This window comes from Sphaerodactylus townsendi, linkage group LG05 (assembly GCF_021028975.2).
Source record: "Sphaerodactylus townsendi isolate TG3544 linkage group LG05, MPM_Stown_v2.3, whole genome shotgun sequence".
NCBI lineage: Eukaryota > Metazoa > Chordata > Lepidosauria > Squamata > Sphaerodactylidae > Sphaerodactylus > Sphaerodactylus townsendi.
Genome location: NC_059429.1, coordinates 24,552,030 through 24,577,351, shown reverse-complemented (window position 1 = coordinate 24,577,351; position 25,322 = coordinate 24,552,030). Strand labels below are relative to the sequence as shown.

At 42.4% G+C, this 25,322-nt stretch overlaps 1 protein-coding gene across 2 annotated transcripts; it reads left to right on the top strand.

The window, feature by feature from the left end:
* Positions 1 to 5,601: 5,601 nt before the first annotated feature.
* FAM20B (FAM20B glycosaminoglycan xylosylkinase) lies at positions 5,602 to 23,443 on the top strand. Of its 2 annotated transcripts, none has more exons than XM_048497748.1 (8): positions 5,602 to 5,732; positions 9,634 to 10,163; positions 10,686 to 10,772; positions 12,693 to 12,802; positions 13,952 to 14,123; positions 15,953 to 16,144; positions 17,611 to 17,670; positions 20,874 to 23,443. In XM_048497748.1, the coding sequence occupies exons 2-8, from the start codon at positions 9,787 to 9,789 to the stop codon at positions 21,103 to 21,105; spliced, it is 1,230 nt and encodes a 409-aa protein (XP_048353705.1). In that variant the 5' UTR covers positions 5,602 to 5,732; positions 9,634 to 9,786; the 3' UTR covers positions 21,106 to 23,443. The 2 variants fall into 2 exon arrangements, with proteins under 2 accessions (XP_048353705.1, XP_048353706.1); XM_048497749.1 differs by lacking the exon at positions 5,602 to 5,732 and adding an exon at positions 5,768 to 5,898.
* The last annotated feature ends 1,879 nt before the right edge of the window (positions 23,444 to 25,322 follow it).

Here is a 25,322-nt window from a genome sequence, read left to right as displayed (position 1 = left end):
TTAAGGCAAGAGAAGGGGCTCGGGCTTCCCTTAGTGTTAGGTTGAGTTTTAAGGCGCAGTTCGAGAATAGGGCTATGGTCAGTTTCAGGTTTTTGTGTTTTGCCTTAACTGTGCCCTTGCCTGAACCCTAACCCTAACTTTTTTATTTTTATTTAATTTATTCAGTTATAAATTGTTCCCAAAATTGTAACAAAAACACGAAACTTAAAACTGACCCTAGCCCTATTCTTGGACTGCACCCTAGAACTCATCGTAACCATAAGGCAAGCATGAGCCCGTGCCCTTGCCTTAAGCCTAACCCAAACTTATTATTTGTATTTAATTTATTCAGCCACAAATTGTTCCCCAAATTGTAACAGAAACCCAAAACCTAAGACTGACCATAGCCCTATTCTCATACTGTGCCCTAGAACTCCACATAACACTAAGGAAACCTTAGCCCCTGTCATTTCCTTAACCCTATTCCTAACCTATTATTTTTATTTAATTTATTTCTCGTTACAATTTTGGAAACAATTTATGACTGAAGAAATTAAATAAAAATAATAAGTCAAGGTTAGGGTTAAGTCAAGGACAGGGGCTCTGGCTTTCCTTAGGGTAACTTTGAGTTCTTGGGCGCAGTCCAAGAATAGGGCTACAGTCAGTTCCAGGTTTTGGGTTTTTGTGACAATTTTGGGAACAATTGTGACTGATTAAATTAAATAAAAATAATAAGTTAGGATTATGGTTAAGGCAATAGCAGTGGCTCGGGCTTCCCCTAGTGTTACGTTGAGTTGTAGGGCGCAGTCCGAGAATAGGGCTGTGGTCAGTTTCGGGTTTGGGGGTTTTGTTGCAATTTTGGGAACAATTTGTGACTGAATAAATTAAATAAAAATAATAAGTTAGGGTTAGGGTCAGGGTTAAGGCAAGAGAAGGGGCTCGGGCTTCCCTTAGTGTTAGGTTGAGTTTTAAGGCGCAGTTCGAGAATAGGGCTATGGTCAGTTTCAGGTTTTTGTGTTTTGCCTTAACTGTGCCCTTGCCTGAACCCTAACCCTAACTTTTTTATTTTTATTTAATTTATTCAGTTATAAATTGTTCCCAAAATTGTAACAAAAACACGAAACTTAAAACTGACCCTAGCCCTATTCTTGGACTGCACCCTAGAACTCATCGTAACCATAAGGCAAGCATGAGCCCGTGCCCTTGCCTTAAGCCTAACCCAAACTTATTATTTGTATTTAATTTATTCAGCCACAAATTGTTCCCCAAATTGTAACAGAAACCCAAAACCTAAGACTGACCATAGCCCTATTCTTCTTTGGTCTGTGCCCTTTCAGAAGCTCCACATGAACTACTAAAGGAAACCTTAGCCCCTGCTCATTTGCCTTTAACCCTATTCCTAACCTATTATTTTTATTTAACTTTATTTCTGCGTTACAATTGTTGGAAACAATTGTAATTATGACTGAACCAGAAATCCTAAAATAAAACCATATCCCTAAATCAAGATTAGGAGTTAGAAGAAGTCAAGGACAGGGGCTCTGGCATTATAACACTTAGGGTAACTGAGTTCTTGAAGCGTCCAGTCCTAATAATAGGGCTACAGTACTATTCAAGGTAAATCATTTGGGTTTTAATGTTTCAATTTTGGGGAACAAGTTGCCAACGACTGATTAAATTAAATAAAAATAATAAGTTAGGATTATGGTTAAGGCAATAGCAGTGGCTCGGGCTTCCCCTAGTGTTACGTTGAGTTGTAGGGCGCAGTCCGAGAATAGGGCTGTGGTCAGTTTCGGGTTTGGGGGTTTTGTTGCAATTTTGGGAACAATTTGTGACTGAATAAATTAAATAAAAACAATAAGTTAGGGTTAGGGTTAAGGTTAAGGCAAGAACTGGGGCTTGGGCTTCCCTTAGTGTTACGTTGAGTTCTAGGGCGCAATCCTAGAATAGGGCTAAGGTCAGTTTCAGGTTTTTGTGTTTTGCCTTAACCGTGCCCTTGCCTGAACCCTAACCCTATTTTTATTTTTATTTAATTTTTTCAGTTATAAATTGTTCCCAACATTGTAACAAAAAACCAAAACTTAAAACTGACCCTAACGCTATTCTCGGACTGCGCCCTAGAACTCATCGTAACAGTAAGGCAAGCCTGAGCCCGTGCCAGTGCCCGTGCCCTTACCTTAACCCTAACCCTAACTTTTTATATTTATTTACTTTATTCAGCCATAAATTGTTCCCTAAATTGTAAAAAAAAACAACCCAAAACCTAGGACTGACAATAGCCCTATTCTCGGTCTGCGCCCTAGAACTCATCGTAACACTGAGGCAAGCCTTAGCCCGTGCCCTTGCCTTAACCCTAACCCTTCCTTATTACATTTATTTACTTTATTCAGCCATAAATTGTTCCCTAAATTGTAACAGAAACCAGAAACCTAAAACTAACCATATCCCTATTCTCGGACTGCGCCCTAGAACTCCACATAACACTTAGGCAAGCCTTAGCCCCGGTCCTGTCCTTAACTGTAGCCCTAACCTACTATTTTAAATAAATTTATTTTTTGTTTCAATGTTGGGAACAAGTTATGACTGAAAAAATTAAATAAAAACAATAAGTTAGGGTTAGGGTTAAGGCAAGGACAGGGGTGCTGGCTTACCTTAGGGTAACGTTGAGTTCTTGGTCAAAGTCCAAGAATAGGGCTATGGTCAGCTTCAGGTTTTGGGTTTTTGTTACAATTTTGGGAACAATTTGTGACTGAATAAATTAAATAAAAATAATACGTTAGGGTTAGGGTTAGGTTTAGGGTTAAGGCAAGAGCAGGCGCTCGGGCTTCCCTTAGTGTTATGTTGAGTTCTAGGACGCAGTCCGAGAATAGGGCTATGGTCAGTTTCAGCTTTTGGGGATTTGCATTAACCCGTGCCCTTGCCTGAACCCTAAACTTTACCTTTTATTTTTATTCAGTTATAAATTGAACCCAACATTGTAACAAAAAAAAAAAAGGTCTTTAATGAATTTTAGCTGGAGGCATTTTGTTAATGGGGTCTTATTGTTATTGTTTTATTAAGCCACAAGGAAAAATGGGGTGTAAATGTGTGAAAGCAGGGAAATTGCTAATAAAAGTAATAAAAATCACTGCTGGAACATGGATTCTGGTGACTTTCTCCAGACAAGACACTTTGAATCTGCAAAGTGAGGGCTGTTAAGGGGTTTAAGGGCTTCCTCGGGCTGGCCTTGATTTCTGTCTCTATATGAAACAATTAAATGCCTTCATTTTCTAGAACTTTTCTTCTTCTCTATTTTATTACATCCTGTTAAGGATTACGTGTTCAGGCCACCCCACGTCTATCAATATTTGTTTAAATAGGAGTGTTACATTTTTTCACCACTTCAACACTCTTAATCGCCGTTCCCCTTTGCAGTTCTTTGCAGGACCAAAGGTTGTGTCTATGTGGCTGGGTCCTATAGCAATCACTGAAGCAGCAAAATGAGGGCTCCTTCCACACATGCAGAATAATGCACTTTCAATCAACTTTCAATGCACTTTGCAGCTGGATTTTACTGTGCGGAATAGCAAAATATACTTGCAAGCAATTATGAAAGTGTATTTAAAGTGCATTATTCTGCATGTGTGGAAGGGGCCCAGGTCAGATTGAGTGATTCCCCAAGAGCTGACCATCAAAAGAAGAGAAGAAGCTAAAGAGAGTTGAGGAAGGATGTAAAGAGAAGAAACCTAAAACAGACAAAACACATCATCAGACAGAGAAGTGAATGCAGAGCTGTGGAATCAATAGCCTGGAATGAATGTACATTTCCATTACATCCAGTTGTCACATATAGCATTCATATGTCACTGGACATTGTGTTACCATTGCGCTGTAGCAATGGTCTCCAGATTCAATGAGCTTGTCTTGGACATTTTTGTCATTTTGAAAATGGAAAGTGGTGCAACATAGAATGGCTGCCAATTGTGTGTTGGAGTCAGCTCCAAGTTGTACGGAAGTTGCCAGGCAAGTGTCCTCATACGGTGGAGCCAGCTGTTTCAGCTATCTGAAACGGATATTTCTAATTTAGAATGAGAGATATCTGCGGAGACCAAGATGATGCCTCCTGGGTTCTTTTGAAGGACCTCGTGTTTGTTTTTTGGTTTGGGGAAGAAGGAAGTGGATGTCAAGAGAGCCATAAATGGACACCACGGTGATTAAGGGGCTATCAGGGTTTCTAGGTGAGGGAATGTCTACCCTACCCTCCATCGCCCACCCATAGTTCATGGAGGATAAGTAGGCGAGGGGGGCCTTGTTGATCCTGTAATGTCACTGGTGATATCTGGAAGTGATATCAACCCCCCCACCAGAGTGAATCTCTAGGAACTGACCCAATCTCCCCCAAATGTCCACTGCAGGCTGGGAAGACTACTTTATAGGATTTATCATAGGCTCATTCCGCACATGCAGAATAATGCACTTTCAAACTGCTTTCAATGCTCTTTGAAGCTGTGTGGAATGGCAAAATCCACTTGCAAACAGTTATGAAAGTGGTTTGAAAACGCATTATTTTGCATGTGCGGAAGGGGCCATAGTTTTGGGGATTCCTATAGTGCCACAGGGCAAGTGACACTTTCTCCCTCCAGGTCTGCCCCCAAACATCTCCCAGGGAGCCAAGGCACACATCTGGCATCCTTAGACACCATGTGAGGGATCAGTATAGCAATCATTTAACTAGATTTTCTTGTGTATACAAGACAGGTGAATGTTTGTTAAAGGATAACCATAGCACCAAACTTAACTATGTATGGATGCAGCCACTGTTATTGTATAACTGAAAGTGGCATTTATGTTTTTGCTTTGTTCGTTTTTACAAGTAGCCATCAATTAATTGTGTTGCTAAAAGATGTTGTATAAACATGTTAATTAATTTAATCATCCATTGGTATACTATTGACGACATGCTTACCCCCTGATAATATAGTGCATTTGGCATTACAAATACTTTCTACAATAGCAAATATACTTTAAAATGCCACCCTTTTAGCTTTAAAGTAAGAGTATAGGCACAATCCTGATCTATCCATAGCTATTAGACGTGAAAACTAAATGGAACTGGCATGTACACAGAAGGATGTCCGTGACATATTGTATATTTTATGGGTTTTATGTTGTATCCCGCCCTGAAATCATCCCGTACAGGGCAGGATAAAAATTCATATAAATAAATACCCATTTTCTCATCTGCTTGACCCTGCTGGATTGGATAAGTTTTATACTGAGAAAAACAGGATGGAAACTAATTCCTTTGCACCCCAAGAGAGCATAAGCAGATCTTCTCAAAAGTAAATAATAAGACAGGTTATTAAATTGGGTTTTTATTCTCAGTAACACATCTTTATGAATCCAGCCAGGAAACAGTTAACAGGAGAACCGCGCGAGGTCCCACCTACTTCGCGTGCTTTTTCTAATTGGTTCACAACGAAGGAAGAAAAGCAGTATGATTGGACAGCGGTTTTCCTTTAGCGCCTATAAGAACTCGTGGGCGGCGACGTCTTCGCACTTAGCGCGAGAGCAAACAGAGCAACGTCGCCTCGTTCAGGGCGGGTGGGAGGCGTGGCCTTGCCGGGCGTTTCCATTGGTTTAAAAGGGGTGGACGAGATGGGCGGTACCATGTTGTGTGTGTGAGGGGAGCCCGGAGAGAGGGGCCGTTGGCAGTGGCGGCAGCGCCGGCTGGGCCAGTCTGCGGGGATGGCGCGTGGGCGCCCGTTGGTTGCGTAAGTAATAAAGGGAATGTTGAGGAGCGGAAGGGGAAAGGACAGCGAAGGGAGCGCATGCACACACTGGAGCGTCAGAGTGTATGTGGGGGAAGCCGGGTTGTCTTCTCCTCCCATGGCGCCCCCCGCCTTCATAATTCACCGTGGATCCGTCCATGTGCCTGAAGTAAGGGCGGGGGGGGGGGGGGGAATAAGGAGAGATGTACCAACTCTGTCTTGTAAAGTGTGGGAAGAACATGCCAGTTAGTTACCCCACAGCTTACAGTTGTGGTGAGGGGAGGAGAAGGAAATGAAGGGCATCATCTTCTTTCCACCTTTGTCGTGTGTTGGGGGAGTGGGGTCTTCAGGAACTCAACACAGTGTTTGCATTTACCACCTAACAGTCAAGGTTAATGAGTGGAAGTGGCTCTGAGCATGTGTAGAGGATACTTTATTTTTCCACTGTTGACCACTGCAGAAAGCATGGCAGTCTTGCTCAGGGGCTGTGGATGGGTGAAAGTGCCTCTGGACATGTGTAGAAGATACTTTATTTTTCTCTGTTGACCACTGCAGAAAGCTCTCTTGCTCAGGGGTTGTTGATGGGTGACAGTCCCTCTGAGCATGTGTAGAGGGCTCTTCCTGCTTCATGGCTGAATCAGTGCTGCTTTGGATATACTTCAGAATGAAGGAATAGAATTAAACATTCTGCTTCAAACAGCAAGAGAAAGCGTCAGTGTTTTCATGTTGCAAAGCACTAGGCCACTTTCGCCCTGATTATTTAGTTTGTTATTTGTGGGAGGTTTTGCATGACGTTATATTAAAAAAGTGACCCCGCCTGCATTCTGAAATGGAAGAGCCTGTTTTACCACTCCCTTCAAACTGCATGTCTAGGCTGTGAAGGAGGAAACTTTCAGATGAGCAGCATTATTTGCTTTCAGAAAGATCTGAACCCTGGCAGTTATCTATTCTTGAAATGTTTTATTGTTACAAGTGATGTTACAAAGCTAAGAAGCATCATGGACTAATCCTGTCCAGTCAAAACATACTTAAGGTATAACATCATCCTGAAACAGATCTATAGATGTATTTGATACGTGGCTTGCCATGGTCTTAGAGTTTTACAATGGATTCCTTGCGTTCTTAAAACGATTTCCCACAATCTCTGATACCAATAGAGAGTGGTGTCAGTTCCTTCTTGTTGGAAGTTCTACACAGCTCAGCCACTGTTAGCAGACCAAGGAGGATCTCCAGATCTTTTTAGTGCAATCCCACCTTTCAAGTAACAGTGTTAAGTTCAAATAGCAAGTAAATAATCTCTTATTTCATTGATGAGATCTGTTACCATAGATGTTTTAAATCAAAGGACATTTCTTTAAAAATGTATAAGATTGGTTTTTTAAATCTTTTTCCAAGGATCACAGGGCCATAACTCCTCTTTCATTTTTCCTCACAATAAAAATGTGAGGTGGGTAAGGCTAAATTAGGGTGCCCATCCATGGCACAGTGGAGATCGTGCTGCCTTGCCCCATTGAGATCTGAAACTCTTAACCGCCTTACTACTCCCTTCTTTTCTCTCCTTCTCCTTGAAATTAAGCACCAGGGACAGTTCAACTAGCAAATTCCAGACTCGATTTCTTCATTATGAGGGATAGTATCCCCTGCCATTGTATTTGTAAATAAGCTGGGTAGTTTACAATAAATTTTAAAAAGCCTCCAAGTGTATATCATAAAGCATTGATGTCTGAACAGCTAAAAACAATAACTTCAAAGTAGCGATCAAAAGTCATAAAACAGCAGCAAATTAAAACCTAACAAAAAGATGGAAAAGGAGAAGAAACTGTAACAGCCACTGAGCAGCATAGTTTGTGGTAATTAAAATTAAAATGTTCAAGGTATTAACAGGGGCTGTAAAATGTCAAAACAACAAAAGTAATTGGTTCTGTAGACTTTTCCAAACATTCTCTCTCAGTTTTAACCAGGATCACGTCTGATCTGTGCAAGTCCTGCATTATTCTTTTCTTTCTTTAGCCTTTATTTGGCATAACACTCCTGCATTATTAGTATATATCAACTTAGGTCTTTCAATAATGTTGTGAAATCTGAAATGAAGAAAGCAAGGCTATGCAGTCCTTCTGTTTTCTATTATGTTCTTGTATTATTCTGGAAGATGATGTTTGTTATGTGTTGTAGGACTGGGTGAGTGTGGGAAGGAAGGGGTTCTCTCTTTCCCTGAAATGTCACCCTAAACTGTAAGACTTGAGTACTGTGGCTATTGCCAGGTTAGGAAAGATCTATAAGTATTACAGCTTTGGCTGTGTTGTTCACATGTCTTGTGTTATCATTCTGGCCACTGATCATGCATTAAAATGTTCTGATCTTTTTGCTGAGTAGCAGATGAATTCACAGGATTAAATTTTAGCTGAAGTAAAAATCATATTAGCTGAACCATAAAATCAGGACTATAACTAAAATCTATTAAGAAATGTTCTTAGGAGTGCTGTACAAGGTAACAATGTTATTCAGTAACATGCTCGGGCTCCATATATGTCTCATATCTTTGTGGCTCCTGGATTTCACATTCTGTTCTGGGTGGGTGCTTGATAAAATGTAATCCTTACCTCTTACTGATTATTGATACTCTCCACAATTGCTGTAAATTACATGTCGTTGAATAACTCAAGTCTTGAACCCGCAAAGACTTGCAGAGGGCGTCTAATTTTGCCCTTCACCAATATTTCCCTTCCCTGAACACCCCTGTAGCCTCTACCCCTTTCCTTCTTTGTTCTCTCCTTTCTATCAACCAGCCAACTCACCTTTATCTGCCCCCTCCCATCTTCAATTTTCCTTCCTTCCTTTCCTATGGCAGCCTCTCCCTGGGGAAATTCTGGCCAAGTTCTTTGTGCTTGCAGAGCTAGGTCCAGTTGCCTCCCTTTCCCCTGTATCCCCTCCCCATACCATTTCCTCTTTCTCTCCTCTTGGCAGCCACCATATCCTCGCCTTTCCTTGCTTCCTTCCAACTTTCCCAATCTACCTTTTATCCAGTTCCCCATTTTCAGTGATGATGATGATGTTATCCATTCCTTGGCTGATATGCAATCTCTTTCCACATTTTTCGATTAAGTACTGCTTCCTTCAGCTGGTTGATGTTCATGCCTGTATCAGCTTTTATGGTATATAGCCATCGTATTCTTTGGCGTCCAGGTCTTCTCCTGCCACTGACAAGTCCAAACATCATAGATTTTTCTAGTGAATTTGATCGCATCACATGACCAAAGTATGTAAGTCTGAGCCTGGTTATTTTCCCTTCTAGTGATGTGTCTGGTTTTATGCAGCTCAAGACTTCTGCGTTTGTCACCCTAGCTGTCCACGGTATGCATAGTAGCTTTCGCCAACACCCCAACTCGAACATGTCTATTCTTCTTCTGTAGACTTTCTTTGTAGTCCAGCTTTCACACTCATACATGGCTATGGGGAAGATGACGGCTTTGACAAGCCTTTGCTTGGTTTTGTTGCTGATGTCTTTGCTTTTCCAAATTTTCAGCTATATTTATTATTGGTTTATATCACATCTTGGTTTATATCACATCTTTCTGCAGCCTATATAATATTTTTTTGCAAGATTCTTTCAGGTATTTCAGTTGTTTTCCTTATGTCTTGCGGGTACATTTCCTTAGAACAACATCAACTACAAATCTTTCCATACCTCACAGTAAAACTCCAGTGAAGGAACACTTATCTGAAGAGTTTTCCAGCAGCTTTTCAGCCGTGTTATGGAGGTCAAAAATGATGGTTACAGAATGTAGCTCTGTTTTATTGATGTGCACGGCAAAAGTACTAAAAGTCAGAGATGTCCACTGTATACAGCCAAACAGCAGACTTCACCTCAAGGTATAAAATGCCCATTATGTTTATTAACTTACAGGAGTACTGGAAGATGCATCTGCCACAGTGGGCTCTTTGGAGTAAAGGTTTTGAATGAAACCCATCAAGCCCCACACTGCTTCTCACCTTGCTTTGCAAGAGGCTTCCTGTAGCTTCTGGAAGAGCTGGTCAGGATTAAAGACTATTTTCCAACATGAAGTTGAAGCAACGGGTGGTGCTCTTAGCAATCCTCCTTGTCATCTTCATCTTCACTAAGGTTTTCCTCATTGACAACTTGGACACCTCGGCAGCTAACCGGGAGGACCAGCGTGCTTTTCATCGTATGATGGCAAGCCTGCAGGTGGAACTGGACCCACGACTCGACCATACACTGCAGTCTCCCTGGGAGATTGCAGCCCAGTGGGTGGTGCCTCGGGAAGTGTATCCAGAGGAGACTCCGGAACTTGGGGCAGTCATGCATGCCATGGCTACGAAAAAGATAATCAAAGCAGATGTGGGCTACAAGGGCACTCAGCTGAAGGCGTTGCTCATATTGGAAGGGGGACAGAAAGTAGTCTTCAAACCTAAGAGGTAAAACACTCATTTAGTAATGGTCTAAATGAAGATTTCTACTGGGGATTACTGAATGGGAGTGCTTGATCATCATTCCTCAGGAGAGCGGAGATGTAGCTAATTGCTCATCCATCTTTTTTGCCACAGGGTGTGTTTGTGGAAAGAGTACAGAAAGCTGGAGGGCAGGGTCTGCGATGATTAGTACCATTTTCACAAGCTACCCTCTGCTGGGATACATCCAGTGGATTCTGGGTTTGCTACAGCTGCATGGGGAGCTGCCATTAAAAAAGCCATTCCACCTCACTGACCATGAATCACAATGTAGATTACACAACAGATTCCATTGCTGCTGTTCAAAGCTCTAGCTTGCGGCTTATATGGCAATGTGATTATTACCCAAGAAAATTACTCTAAATTAAATCCTGTTCCCTCTCAACGAATTGCCTTACAATGATGCAGAACTTCCTTCCACTTGACCTTTTCTTTTATAGTTTGGAAGCTGAAATCCAGAACAAATGTGTCTTTTGTTGCAACTTCTAGATATGCCAGAGACCATGTGGTAGAAGGAGAGCCATATGCTGGGTATGACAGGCATAATGCAGAAGTGGCGGCCTTCCATCTGGACAGGTACACAAACGCTGACTTACAATTGATTAGTTTTAGAGACTGATACTAGTGACAAAAGTAAAGTAAAAGAAAATTATATTTTATTTGAACTGGTTACAATTGTTGAGGAAAAATGGTCTGCACTATATAGTGGACTTACTTTTCTGTTTACTTGGAAGAGCGTAGCATTCTTTGTTTCTAAATATGAGGATCTAGATAATTTTCTAGGCAAGGTCCTCTCACGTCGTTCTCACTTGCTAGAGTGCCAACAGAAACAGCCATCAAAAAAAAATTGAAGCAGCCTTGTCAATAGTCAGTTGCTTGGTCACCTGTGAAAGATGAAAAATTATTTTGAGGAGACCAGCATGGCAGTTTAGGACCAGCGTGTAAGTTTGTTTCTTAAAAGGTTAGTACATTTTATGGAATTTTTTTGTAAGCAACTGAACTTTTCATTGCAGCAACTATATTTTTCGCTGTTCTGTTCCCTTAACATCATGATGAGCATCATCCAGAGTTATTAGATTGCTGGGGCAGGACTACACCAAAACTACACCAAACTCTGCTGGGTTGAATCTTTGTTTCTTCTGAGAACACTTGCATTAGAAAATGTCCCCAAGTTCTTAATCTTTATGGCACAGAAGGCCATAATGTTATTTCAGTGTTATTTTTGCCATCATTCCTGTGTTGACCATAGAGTGTCGACCATAGAGCTTGCTGCCAAGGACTTGGGCACTAAAGGTGAAACCTCATAACCTGGGGGTGAAAACTTAGCTAGCAAACCAGGACACTCTGTGTATGTGTCGATTTGTGGAATGTGGGTATGTTGGCCGTAGTGATTTGCTCCAAATCTAAACACTAACAGTTGTTTTTTTCTGCCCTAACCCATTGTTCCTTTTGCCAGCCACACTCTGGTTCCAGCAGCCAGCCCCAGGGCTTTGGGTTGGAGTATATAGTCTCTAAGCTCTGGATATGTGTACAGCCTGGGCCACTTGTCATATGGCTCATGACATTGTTCCCAAGGTTGTTGTTTTTTTCTACCCTCCCTAATTGCAGGTTTCACTGTTGTTTTTTTTGTTTGTTTTTTTGTGAGTACTATCTAGTCCAGGGGTCCCCAAACTACGGCCCGGGGGCCAAATGTGGCCCCCTGAAGGCATTTATCCGGCCCGCCAGGCATGGCGGCGATGGCTCCATTCATGTGCAGTGGGGGCTCGAGGGAGAGGAGGAACCGGCCCCAACGGCTGTTGATTGCAGTTACATGATGGCACCCCCAAATCTCCATGAATTTTCTGACCCAGAGTTGGAAACCTTACACGTGGCAACGCCTGCTCCGCCCTTCCCTCTCGGCTACTCCATGTGTTGCTCTCAGGCTTTCTGTTCCGCCTCACTCCCATTGGTATCAGCCAGGCTGGTGAATCGCTCGCTGGCTGCTAGGGAGGAAGAACCCAGGAAGATACCTGATCCTGGGTTAGATGGAATGCTTCATTGGGAAAGTTCTGCTTTTTTTTTTTACAGGGGAAGGAATTCCACAGCCTCCCCAACAATATTTGGAGCCCACCCTGTACTTGACATACTTTGGTCACTGTTCTAAAAATAGACCATGACAGAAAGGCTGAAAGGTGAAATCAAACATTTTACAATCATTTGTGCATAGGAATTTGTTCATAGTTTTTTTTAGTCCGGCCCTCCAACAGTCTGAGGGACAGTGAACTGGCCCCCTGTTTAAAAAGTTTGGGGACCCCTGATCTAGTCCATGAGATGAGAATAGCATGTACAGTTTAGGGAGTTCCAACCCAGTTGAGACATGTTCTGTAAGTTCTCCAAACCTACACTAGTAGGTATTAACTTCTCTCTGTGTGATGTTTGTTGTTTTTTAAAGACCGAGTTGCTCCCTGTGGCATATCCTCAAGCTTCACTGCCTCATGTGCTTTCTCCTCCAAACAGGATCTTGGGTTTCCGGCGAGCCCCCATTGTGGTTGGCAGGTTTGTGAATCTCCGCACAGAAATCAAACCTGTGGCCACAGAGCAGCTGCTCAGTACCTTCCTGACATTAGGTGAGCAAGGAAGTCCTTTTCAGATATTGAAGGAAGCATGCAAAAGGGCTGGTAAAACATGTTAATTGTCTGCTTGCATTTTACTTCTGAAAAGGGAAAGGATGGGGAAGTTCACATCCATGTGGAAAGAAAGGAATGGGAGGAACACATAACTCCATGGCAGACATTCATTAGCTCACTTGTGGGAGACTGGAAATGTTAGTGACTCACAAGAAGAACTGTGCTCATAGAATTGAACTTGCCTGTTCCGCCTCCTTCTGATGTAATTTCCCCAAATCTTGGCCCCGGTGCCGAAGACTCATGGGGTAGTGTTAGGTACAATATGTCCTGGGGGAGAGGGTGAAACAATAGATATCTCCCCACCACCACCACCACCAGAAGTGGCTTCGCTGTTGCACTTCTTTTTCATTAATTGGGACAACAAATGTTTCAAGAGTAATTTCAGCTGTTTTAAGAAATGTTTATATTCTGGCTTTCCTCAAAACGAGCTCAAGGAGGCCTACAATGTAGCATAAAATAATATCTTCAAATCTTGAAGAAGCAGTTGTTTACAACTATCAGCTGATAGCAAGTATTGGGAGATCTCCCTCACGCTTTCATATTCCTGTTTTCGGTATCGTGTGAATAAATGTTATTTATATATGTGTATGTAAATCAATTATCTGTCATCAACCTCAATCAGGTTTTAGAATGTCAAGCATAGCAAGATTTGTTACAGCATGTTGTCAAAGGCTTTCATGGCCAGAATCAACTGTAACAAATGGCCGTTGTGGGTTTTCCAGACTCTGTGGCTGTGGTCTGGTAGTTTTTGCTCCTACCGTTTCACCTGCATCTGTTGCTGCCATGGTAACATGCCTCTGAAGATGCTAGCCATAGATGCAGGCAAAACATTAGGAGCAAAAACTATCAAACCGTGGCCCCACAGCTCTGAAAACCCACAACAGCCATTTGCTACAGCCTCTTTCTTCAATATTGGGAAGTAGTAATAACTGGGTTTTCTCTTCAGCAATATAATATTGGTTAATTTCAGTCTCTAGACTGGAAAGTGTGCTGTCCAGAAAACCTCTGAATTTCCTCACACGTGACAAAGCCTTTTTTGTTGAAAATCTAATTATCAAGTTGAAGTGGCTCCTTTTTTTTGCTTTGAAGGTAATAATACTTGCTTCTATGGGAAGTGCTACTATTGTCGGGAGACAGAGCCAGCATGTGCTGATGGGGACAACATGGAGGGATCAGTCACGCTGTGGCTGCCAGATGTTTGGCCTCTACAGAAGCATCGGCATCCATGGGGAAGGACATACAGAGAGGGCAAATTGGCCAGGTATGAGATTCATCACAATGATAGGCTTTTTGCAGTGTTACCTGAACTGGACCCCACATAGGGGGAAATTAGCTGCAAGAATAGTCTCCAGAAAGGTAGACAAAGGATCTTTTGTCTATGCATACAGATTTTTATTCCAGAGCACTATTCTCAGTGGAGAAGTAATGTAGTAATGAAATAAGTAAGATCTTATTCATTAACATGAATTGTTAGGAAATATTAAATATCAACCAAAATGATTGAGTGGATAATGAAGCTAGATGTGAGATTGCAAAACTTATCCTTGTCTTATTTTATTGATAATGGCCTGGCAATGTTGTATGTGTAACATTTTTTGGTTATTGTATTTTTTTTTTGTTGAATCTAAGTAATATCACGTAATAGTTTTCAGGAATTGGTTTTAAGATTTCTTGTATAAATGCGTTTTAAACTTTTGTATATGAGAAGCACAAGCCATATGATAAATAAATATGCACTGACAGTCAATCATAGTAATATAACTACAACCTTAGAACCACTGCTGAACCATAAGTGAGTGGAAAAAATCACAGTAGTCCTCGCTGAACCACTCTTTCCTTCCCCAACCACTGTATGTGTAAGGTTGAAGAATGAGACTGAAGAAGGGACTTTCAGGTGGGGCAGTACTACCTGATCCAAGGTATGCAAGAGGCTATTAATTGCAGCAAGTCCGTACAATGGAAATCCCAGCTGGAGTATTAATGGGAAAAAATAAATATAGGTGGGGCGTTAATGAAAATAAATAAAGATAGGGAGCAGATAAAAGGTAGGTGGATGGGAGAAAGGAATGCAGGGAAATTTGAGGATATGACAGGAGAAAGAAAAGAGGAAATAATATGGGGAAGAGAATACAGGGGATAGTTAAGTTCCCCCTTGTGGGCAGAGGTCACAGGGATTTGTGGGGTCATATTTCCCCAGGCGACACCAGCTAGTCACGTAGAGGGGTGGACAATCACCCCCCAACGCCCCTCCCCTTGGCCCCACCCCGCCATGCTGCTCTTTTAGCCAGTGGAGCCTCCGCCGGCCAAAGGAGCAGACTGCCGGGGCCGGGCTGAGGGGAGGGATGCCCAGCGGCAGGCTCCCACCAGCTGAGGTAAGTGTGGCACTTGGGGATGGGAGCCCTGGAGCCGGTGTTGTCTTGGGCACCATTTCCCACCCCACATGCCCCCCCCCCCCCCCGCCGCCGCCTCTGCTTATGGGTTCTCCATCACACAATTGGTCTTGGTCCAGCAGCCACCATCACACAAAATTCTTTCAGGAAGAGGCTGCCTAGAGGAAGGAAGGGGAAAACTGAAGAAGAACAGGGGACATAAAGGTAGATTGGCTGGTGGGTGGGAAGGAGAAAAGGAAGAAGGCAAAGGAGAGAAACTGTAGGGGCTTTCAGGGAAGAGAAGTAGTGGGAGAAGGGACCAATGGGATTGAGATGTCCCCTTTAAGTCTTTGTGAGTCTCCCACTTGTAAGACAGAATAGCAGAATGAGAAAGTGAGTTGAGTGAAGTTCCCACTCTAAGTAAAGGAAATGTGCTTGTGCAACGTGATGGGAGATTGCCAGGCTGAAACTTAAGTGAAGTTGACAACTCGGCTGCCTCTTTCTGTGGGCATTCACCAAGTAGGCTTTGAGCAAATCTGACATCAAGGCTTGCTGTAGATAGTCTTAGTTGCTTATAATTTAATTGGAGGGGGCTAAATGTGGAAGATTACGTCGGTCTTAACCTTTTCCAGGTCTCTCTTTAAACGTGTCTGAAGACGAGCAATTGTATGGTGGTAAATAGATCGTCACAGATTTGGCCTTGATCATCCATGTCTTACAGGTGGGAATATGATGAGAGCTACTGCGATGCTGTGAAGAAGACTTCGCCCTACGATGCAGGGCCACGGCTCCTGGACATCATTGATACAGCCATTTTTGATTATTTGATTGGGAATGCCGATCGACATCATTATGAAAGCTTTCAGGACGATGAAGGGGCCAGCATGCTTATTCTCCTTGACAATGCCAAAAGGTGGATGCTATATCTCTCTCTACAAATGCTCTAATTGAAACGAATGCTTGTGAATGCAAAGAATAGGCGTTGATCTTACTTTTTTCTGTTACTTTTTGGAGTTGCTAGGTACCCGGATATTTTAGCCGTCTTTTCCTTGCGTGAGTCTTAGCTCTTTGGGAGAAAAGAGTGTTTTTGTGTTTAAGCTTTCAAATCCTCTCTTTAAATTCCAGTTGTTTTACTTCAGTTTATAGTGGCAGCATTTAAAAACCATAGTTTAGTAGCCTCTGACAGGATTTCTGTTTAAAGGCCTGTGTGTGCGTGAGTTGAGGGGAGTGCCCTAGGCCAACAAAGTCAGCTACTCAAACATCCATCCTCAGTAACAGGCTTCACTTACCTTTTTGGGGCCTCTGTCTTTCCTCAGGGAATGGGTGCTGTTACATAGTTGTAATACATAATTTCAAAACTTTTTACCTGTGTGCTTTGAGCTAGAGTGATCAGTGCAAGCCAGGCAGTCATTTTTCCCCCTAAACTGCCTCCCACTTCACCCTTTGGGGGTTAAATGTCTCAGTTCGGGACATCTGTCTTTAAAGCTTGTTTGATTTGATTAGTTCAATTACATGCATCAAAGTAATTGTCATTAATGTGGATCTGTGAAGCCGCTTTATACTAAGATAGACTGCAGTAGGAAATAATTCACATGGTCTACGTGAACTAGTCACAACTTTCCAAGGTCTCTTTACTGTGTGAAATGTGGCGTCATGGTGATTGGAGTATAAGACTAGCATCTGGGAGACTCAAGTGTGAATCGCGACTGTGACATGGAAACTTGCTGAGTGGGCTTGCCACTCTTTCAATCTTATCCTACCTCACAGGACAGCTGTTAATGAGGATGAAATGGAGGAAGGAAGAGTGATGATGAATGAGTGATGCTTTGTGTCCCCATTGGGGGGAAAATTGGGTGTAGACATCTAATTGAATGTCTGGAAATACTGCAGATTGATTCTGGAACCTTCTACATGCAAAGCGTGTGCTGGACTACTGTGTTACGGGGCCTACCACAAGCCTCAAGCTATTGGAGCTGTCTGTGAAATTTTAGGAAGAATTCAGGACAACCCCTTAATGCATCTAATTGATTTAATGGGGTTGGATCCCATGGATGATTTTTATGGGTGAAACAGGGACGGGGTAATTTTGCCAATTTTGCTCTTGTGCAGCTGACGTGTGACTTCCCTATGAAGCTTTTGCTACTAGTCCCTCCCCCTCTGAAGTGATATTTTGATGGGCATTTTGGGGAGGGAAGGGGAGAGGAGGAAGTTGTGCTCTACATGTGGAACTCCCTTCCAGCTGTGGAAATCCAGTGTGGGACCACACTGTTTAGGGGATGTTGTATTGTACAGAATTTGCATGTATTTCATATTCCTGCTTAGTCAGAGGAAGTAGAATTTCCCAAAGGATTTGCCTGATTGATACCATTTACTTTGCAGTTTTGGGAACCCTTCCCTGGATGAGCGAAGCATCCTGGCACCTCTCTATCAATGTTGCATGTGAGTAAAGGCAAATTATCTATTGATCTTACTTTTACACAGCATGCAAATCTTAAAAGTGACATGAATAGTAATTGATGTTCCTCTGAGCATCCTTGGAGCGTGCAGGTCTGGCAGCTAAACCAATGCTATTCAAGAAGAAGAGTTTGGATTTATATCCCCCCTTTCTCTCCTCTAAGGAGCCTCAAAGGAGCTTACAATCTCCTTTCCCCTCCCTCACCCCCCAACAGCAAACACCCTGTGAGGTGGGTGGGGCTGAGAGACGTCTGAAGAACTGTGATTAGCCCAGGGTCACCCAGCTGGCATGTGTTGGAGTGCACAGGCTAATCTGGTTCACCAGATAAGCTTCCATAGCTCAAGTGGCAGAGCGGGGAATCAAACCCAGTTCCCCAGATTAGAGTGCACCTGCTCTTAACCACTGCACCATAGTGTATTGCAATAATAGCCAAGTTGTTGATTTAAATTCTGCAAGTGTTTTGATGGCTCTGCTCTTTGTTTTTGTTGTTGTTGCTGAGCTTTGAGATCCTGGTTACATATGCAGTGATGTGAAAAGTATAAGCCACCTTCTCATTCTCAGTAATTCGCAAGGCTTCCCCAGAGGCAGAGAGCTGGTGCAGTCCTGAACAGTTACACCCTTCTAAGCCCACTGATTTCAGTGGACTTAGAAGGGTATAACTTTGCTTAGGAATGCACTGAGAGAGAACTGGGGTTGCAGATTTGCAACAATGGCATCCAACAGCTGTGGTCCTCTCATCATTCTCCACTAATTCCTGAATGAACTTTGAGAATGTTCAACTGCCAGAGCCTGGTTTGCACTAAATTTCATGAAGGATGGCCACTGGCAATGCATAACCAAGTTCTGGTATTTCGTGTGAGTGCTGCTGTGTAAATAAGAAAATAACTGCAGAGAGTGAGAAAGCTGGAAGGATGAGAGAAATTGCAGCAAGGAAGCCATGGGGGCTTCAGGAAAAGCAGGTTCTCATTTTCTGTGGCTACAAAACTGTTGCAGATTTCTTTCATCAGAAACAGGTGCCCAGAAATCGTGCTTGTGGTTTGCATCTTACATCTTACCGTTAACTATAGCAAATATTTCAATTGCTTGTTTTGGCAACACATAGCCAGAGCTGGTTATCAAACAAATTTCTCTGTGTGCAGAATTAATTTAGCACTTAATCTGAGAACTAACCTAATAAAATGGCTATGAGTCTGGGCTGTGAGCCAGACAGTCCCTTCAAATCATATCTTCGCTGTGGCCAAACATAAGGCTAATTATCAACAAATGCTGAAAGAATAAAAGCATCTTTGCCCAACAACCAAGAGTGGTTGCTGGGCAGATTTCTGTAGAGAAGAATTCATAGCTAAACTCATGCTACAGAAAAGACCCTGTCTCCTAAGGCCAGTGATCTCCTGTCATAAGAGAGGGATTTCTGCTGATCTTGGCAGGTTTGTATGAGAGAAGCCTTCACGTCCCAGATCATGTTGGGCTTTAAAGATAAGGATCAACACTGAATTATGTGCAGGCGCAAATTGGTTCTGCATGTTCCCATGTTGGTATTTTATTCAGAAGTTTTGTAGCATCACTCTGCATCAGCTAGATTTTCAAAACAGTATTAAAAAGAAGCCCCCTGTGAAGTTCATTGCAGTAATTTAATCTGAAATCTGCAGAGATTGATCTAATTGAACTCCAGGGTGCAAACCTGCTGTTTCAGGGCTGAGGGTGACTTTCATCTAAATCAGGCTGCTAACTCAATCTCCGGTTATCTGTACTGATGACTATCAGCACCTCAGTTTTGTCCAGCTCAGCGGCTCCCAAATTTCTTCAGGCTGCCACCCCCTTGGCTTTGAGGCCACATCCCTAGTGCGCCCCCCCCCCCCATATGAACACACACTTCTTCCTTCATATTAGGTCTGCTGCAAATTTCAAAACTTCTAACAAGCATTTCTTTCACAAAACATGACCTAGTAAAAGTAAACCAATTTTTGAGCTGTTTTAGCAACAGGATAGGGTAGGTTTGCCTTTCACTCGTTATGTCTTCAGTGTTAATGGGATGGATGTGCTTGGTGTAGGAATATCAGCATCTCAACATCAGACTATTCTTTAAAAAAAACTTGCCTTGCAGAGGAGCACCAACAGGGCTCTTTGTTTTGGCTTCCCCTTCCTTCATCCAGGGCTACATAGGGTTGAGAGTGCTGTTGCAAAAAAAATGTTTGTTGTGCAAAGCAGCAGCCACAGGGCTCTTTGCCTTGGGTCCCCGGCTACACAGCGAAGAGAATGTTGCTGCTTTTCCTTTAAAACTCACCAGTCACCAGGATGGAAAGACAAAATCTTTCCCCCTTCAGCTGGCCCAGGAATCCCTGCCCCATCCCCCACTGTCCCAAAATTCTCTGCCACTACCTCGAAATTCCTCACCTCCCCCCTTGATGTTTCCACCGCCCCCAGTACTGCCCACTTTGGGAATCTCCAGTCTAGACTGAGCTTTAGTATTAGTCCTGATTCATTCCTTTACTAAACACCTGTTTAAGACCTCACTTGAGTTCCTTCAAAAGGAGAACTAGTTTTGTGTGTCATCGGTGTGCTGATATTTTTTTCAAATCTCTGATGTTTAATTCGACTACCTCTCCCAATGGTTTCATAGAGGTAGAACCATGAGGAGCCAAACATAAGTGCCAAGGGGTCAAGCAGTAGTCTACCAGCATCTCCTTCTGGTACTGATCCGTGAATGAAGAACAACCCGCTTACCCATCGAGTGGGCCAGAAAAATACCATGGCTGCTTTCCTCTTTTCCCCACATAATTTTGTAGTGCAGGAGGGGTCATTATACAAAATGCAGTTACGAGATGTAATGTAAAGCATGCCAGTAGAGCAACCTGCAAAACATCTATGCATAAGACTATGCATAAGACATTTTCCGCATAGATTAATATTCAGGAGGTGTTAAATTTCTGCAGTAGTCCTGAGAGCGTAAATTGCTCACAGAATCACTGATCGGATCCAGGGTCATGCAGAGAGCTTAATGGCTGGACCTAGGCTTTCCCAGTTTGTGTTTACTTCTTTCTTTGTAATGCTTTGTGGCAAAGTATCACAATTCTGCCCATAGCTATATTTAATGGATAGACCCAAATGAGCTACTTCTGTACCTCTCCATGATGTCTGCAACGCAAACCTTAGTTTGTTGCACACACTTTCTTTTTTTTTCTTGCAGCATCCGTGTCTCCACTTGGAACAGGCTAAACTACCTAAAGAATGGGGTACTGAAGTCTTCCTTAAAAACTGCCATGTCCCGTGACCCCATCTCACCCGTGCTGGCCCCCCCTCACGTGGACGCCTTGGATCAACGACTCCTGAACATCCTGGCGACGATAAAACAATGTACAGACCAGTTTGGATCGGATGTTGTGCTGGTGGAAGATAGGATGACACTTTCCCATTTGTAGCTTTCAACGGAAGAGACCTGGGATTTTTTTCTCTCTTAAAAACAAACAATAGAAAAACAGCACAATAGGCTCTGTGTAGCCGAGGGCAGGATGAACTGGAAACGAAATGCCCGGTTTTCCTGCAATGAAGAAGAAAACAGCAGCTTGAAGATTCTGCTGAAAATAGGGGACTTGCCCCTGGGCAGCCCTATGTAACTTTTTGGGAGGTCCATTGCTGGCAGTGGATGTTGTGCTGAGAGCATCCTGGAGTGTTCGGAGAAAAGACCGGAACTGGGGCATTAAAGCAGACTGGTTCTAGAAGAGCCTTAGTCCTCACTTACTCAAGATATAATTTTTTAAAATAGTTTAGTTCAGTTCTGGTTTGTGAAGAACTGGCTGGTTTGGAATCCATGATGGCTCCTTTTTTTACACGAGCAGCAGCAAGGCAAGTACTACTGTGGAAGAGATTTCTTAGCATCTTGCTTGGAGTGTGCACACCAGCCCCAGATGTCTTTCTGATCTTTTGTGAGCCCTATGAAAGGGGGTGTGATTATATGCGTGGTGTTCACTCCTTCCGTTCCAGTATGCTGAGGAGAGAAACTACTTTATGTTGTCTCTGTGACCTGTGCCCTATCCACAAGCCAAATGGAGTCAGGATTGAATGGTAATAGCAAAGACCCAACCAGTGCAAAAGATGACTAATAAATTCTTCATAGAGATTATTAGGCAAGCCATTACTGTTTTCCCACAGACAGGAGCTCTTGCTCTCTTCAAGTAAGTAATAACTCCTTTGATAGCTGCTAATACCTTAAAAATCAGAAGTAGGTTAAAGGCAACCAAATTGTCTTTCCAACTAAGGAATAAAGGATTGAACCTGTTATGAGAATATAGATGCCCTCCATGAGACATATAGGATTTGTTGATGCAACTCGGATAATTAGGGAAATCTAAACTTGAAAAGAGGGGAGATTTTCTGACAAATGTGCCCACATCTCCTGTGACTTAGTCATGATGCAATGCTATGGGATGAATCTTTGGTATTATGTTATTTGTCATAGCTGAACACGCAACTGAGTGGAGGCTTTCAAAAGGCCTTTTTCAACTGGTCCAGTGACTTGTTTAAGGCCCAAGCTGTGATCCAGTGCCCTTGCGATTATTAGTCTGAAATTGTAGCTCGCATTGGTTTTCAGAAAAGTTTCGGCATCTCTGTTTTGGACAAATCCGCTAGTTTTGGAACAAACCTCCTTCCACGATGCTGGGAGGAAATCTCTGGAAGATTATTGTGTCCCAATGCCTACTCAAGACTTCATCAGAGGTCTTAACTGGTCTTTGATGTTAAATTTGAAGCTTGAGATTCATGTTCAGAAAGACTGACAGGTAAGACCCAAATATTTGCCATTCGCCTTCTAACAGATTTTTATATCAACTGGGCACAAGATAAAAAACCAAGGCAGTGCCTTGGCCGACACAGACAGATAAAAGTCCTTTCTTACATTTCAGTAACTACCCCTGCCCTGGAGCATTTTTAGACTTCTGTTCATGCAAGGAGCTCTTAAAATTACAGCCTGACATAAACAAATGCTTATGCCATTGCCAACCCCCGTCCACAACCCAAGCTATCTGCTTGAACAAAAAAGACATTCATAAGTGAGTCAGTTTCATTCTAGGTACAACAGGAATGATTAGGTAATGGCTGCTATCATGAGGGCTGCCAATTAGAAACATCTTATGGAAACATGAAATGAAAATGAGAGGGATCAGGCATTAAGGTGAGAGGTGTACCATCAAAAAGCTTGCCATTAGGCGAGTTTGCATCCAGAACTGACCTAGGTATTGCTAGGGAAGGAAATTTCATGCAGACTTGGCTGAAGTTCTTAGGATGTTCCCACCGTCTTACTGTTTGTGCACAATGTGTTAACTGCAAACCAGTGTAAACAACATGAACCCAGGTGTTCGAAAGGGGGGCATTTCTTTTTGCCCAGTGGTGGATGTTAAAGCACCAAACCTGAGTACAAAAAAATCCTCTGTATTTTTGTCGCTGTTGGCAGGCAGGCCAAAAGAAATCACATAAGCTTCTACTTTTGTCATCTGATGAACTGGAAATGTTTCCTGTTGCAATTTCAAAAGACACTAATTTATTAAGAAGGTAACTTATTTGTGCAGCAGCTGAAGCGGAATGCTTTAGACTTGCATCTCTTCTCGGAGCTGCCAGGTTTGCCCTCGGCAGCAGTTGCAAAATGGAACCTGTCAACAGAAGAGAACACCGTGTAATCTCCGTGTTATGTGCTTTCCCCAGTCAAACTCCACATAAACAAACATGTGAATAAATTTTTTTAATAAACCAAGAGTTGGAAGGATTGTTTACTGGGTGATGAATATTACTTTGGTTTCTTGAGGATGGATATCCCTGTGTTGTCGAAAGGTGTTTTTTCTTTCACCATCTTTGCCGTTGTTTCCACGCTACAAATCTGGCCCAGTTCCCAGGAGAGTTAGCAGTGGTGTGTAGAGGCGTATCTAGGAAAAATGGAGCCCAGAGACAAAATCTGAATCTCTAAGCAAGGCTTTGAGTTCCAAGGAATTTTGCCCAAGTTCCAAACATAGGGCTGCGTAGGGGACACAGTTAGGTAATCCCATAATTTTATGGAAAAATATGGGCTCATTCCGCACATGCAGAATAATACACTTTCAAACTGCTTTCAGTGCTCTTTGAAGCTGTGCGGAATAGCAAAATCCACTTGCAAACAGATGTGAAAGTGGTTTGAAAATGCATTATTTTGCCCATGGGGAAGGGGCCTTGGATTGGAGAGAATTGAGTGAATGGTTGACAGCCTATATCCAGATTGGAGCCCCATAAAGTAATTGGGATTCAATCTTTGCATTAAAAATCTTTAATGCGGCAGGAATAAAAGAGTGCCCTCTGCTATAGAAAAAACGGAGGATTCCAGAAGTGCTAGAAGCCCCAGTACTGCAAATAAGTCTGTATAAACTTGTTTACAGTAATTAGTGCAATTGGCAAAAAAAACCCTATCCATATCCACAGGTTTGAAATCCCTCATGTCTGGCAAAAGTGATGAAGTAGGGTTACAAGGACTACCCTAAGTGATCCCAGATTAGCAAACTGTTATCTGTCCTCCCCATATCCTTTAGATGGCCAATTTTGGGAACTAGATAGATGTTGCACTGCACAGCCAGGCCATTCTTAGGTAAAATGGCATTACCTGGAAAATATTTTTTAAAGTTGGATGAGAACAGGACACATGTACAGAATGAACACCATATAAGCAGTTGTGTCTGATGCCAAAAAGAATGAGGAACTGGATAATTCATAAATTAAGCTAATTTAGAGTACACTGCAAATTAACCAAGATATTTACACTGGTGTACAAAGACACAGGCACTACCACGGCTGTTTCATAGTTCATAGTCACCAGGAAACCATACATTCTATCCCCGTAGTGGCGAACCTTCGGCACTCCAGATGTTATGGACTATAATTCCCATCAGCCCTTGCCAGCATGGCCCCCACTGTATCTATACTCTAATGAGCCATGCTAATAAGGGTGTATGACTTGGTTGCAACTGACCTAGAAACCAGTTTGAGAAAATCATTCTCGCACACCAAGGATGAGAAATTTAATTTCTGCTCAGACAGAAAGGTCTTCTCAATGTAAAGCAAAATGCTTTGTTAAAAACCCCAAGCAAAATTATTTCATTCTGTGTACTGTGACTTCCCAGTCTCCCTCATCCACGCATTTCTCATTGTTGGATTTCAATTAAATGTTTCAAGAGCTTTGCTTATCAATTTTAAGTGATGTTTAGAAACAATAAAACCCCTAAAAATTTTAAGTGATCTTGTGTCAACTATTTTTGCAGGTTGGAAATTAAGCAGGTGAGTCTCTTAAGGCAGCATTTTTTTAAAAAAAATGTAGCATAGTTACTCCAATGGTCTCTGAATGCTATGCTATGAAATTTCTTTTGCAAATACACACTTTCATTCAAGTATTGCAAAAATATTAAGACCACATTTTTCAAACACCATTAAAGAAAAGACACTGAGTTCCATTATGTAAAAAAAGCAACCTTGGTAGTATGTCATCATGCAAAAGGCAAACAAATCAGAAAAAAAGGGTTCCAAAGAAGAAACTTGGAAAGCAATACTGCTAACAAGGAGCCTAATCAGGGGAATGGAGTATGTGCTTTGCAGAACTAGCCATCTCTTCCATGCAATGGAGTCTTCC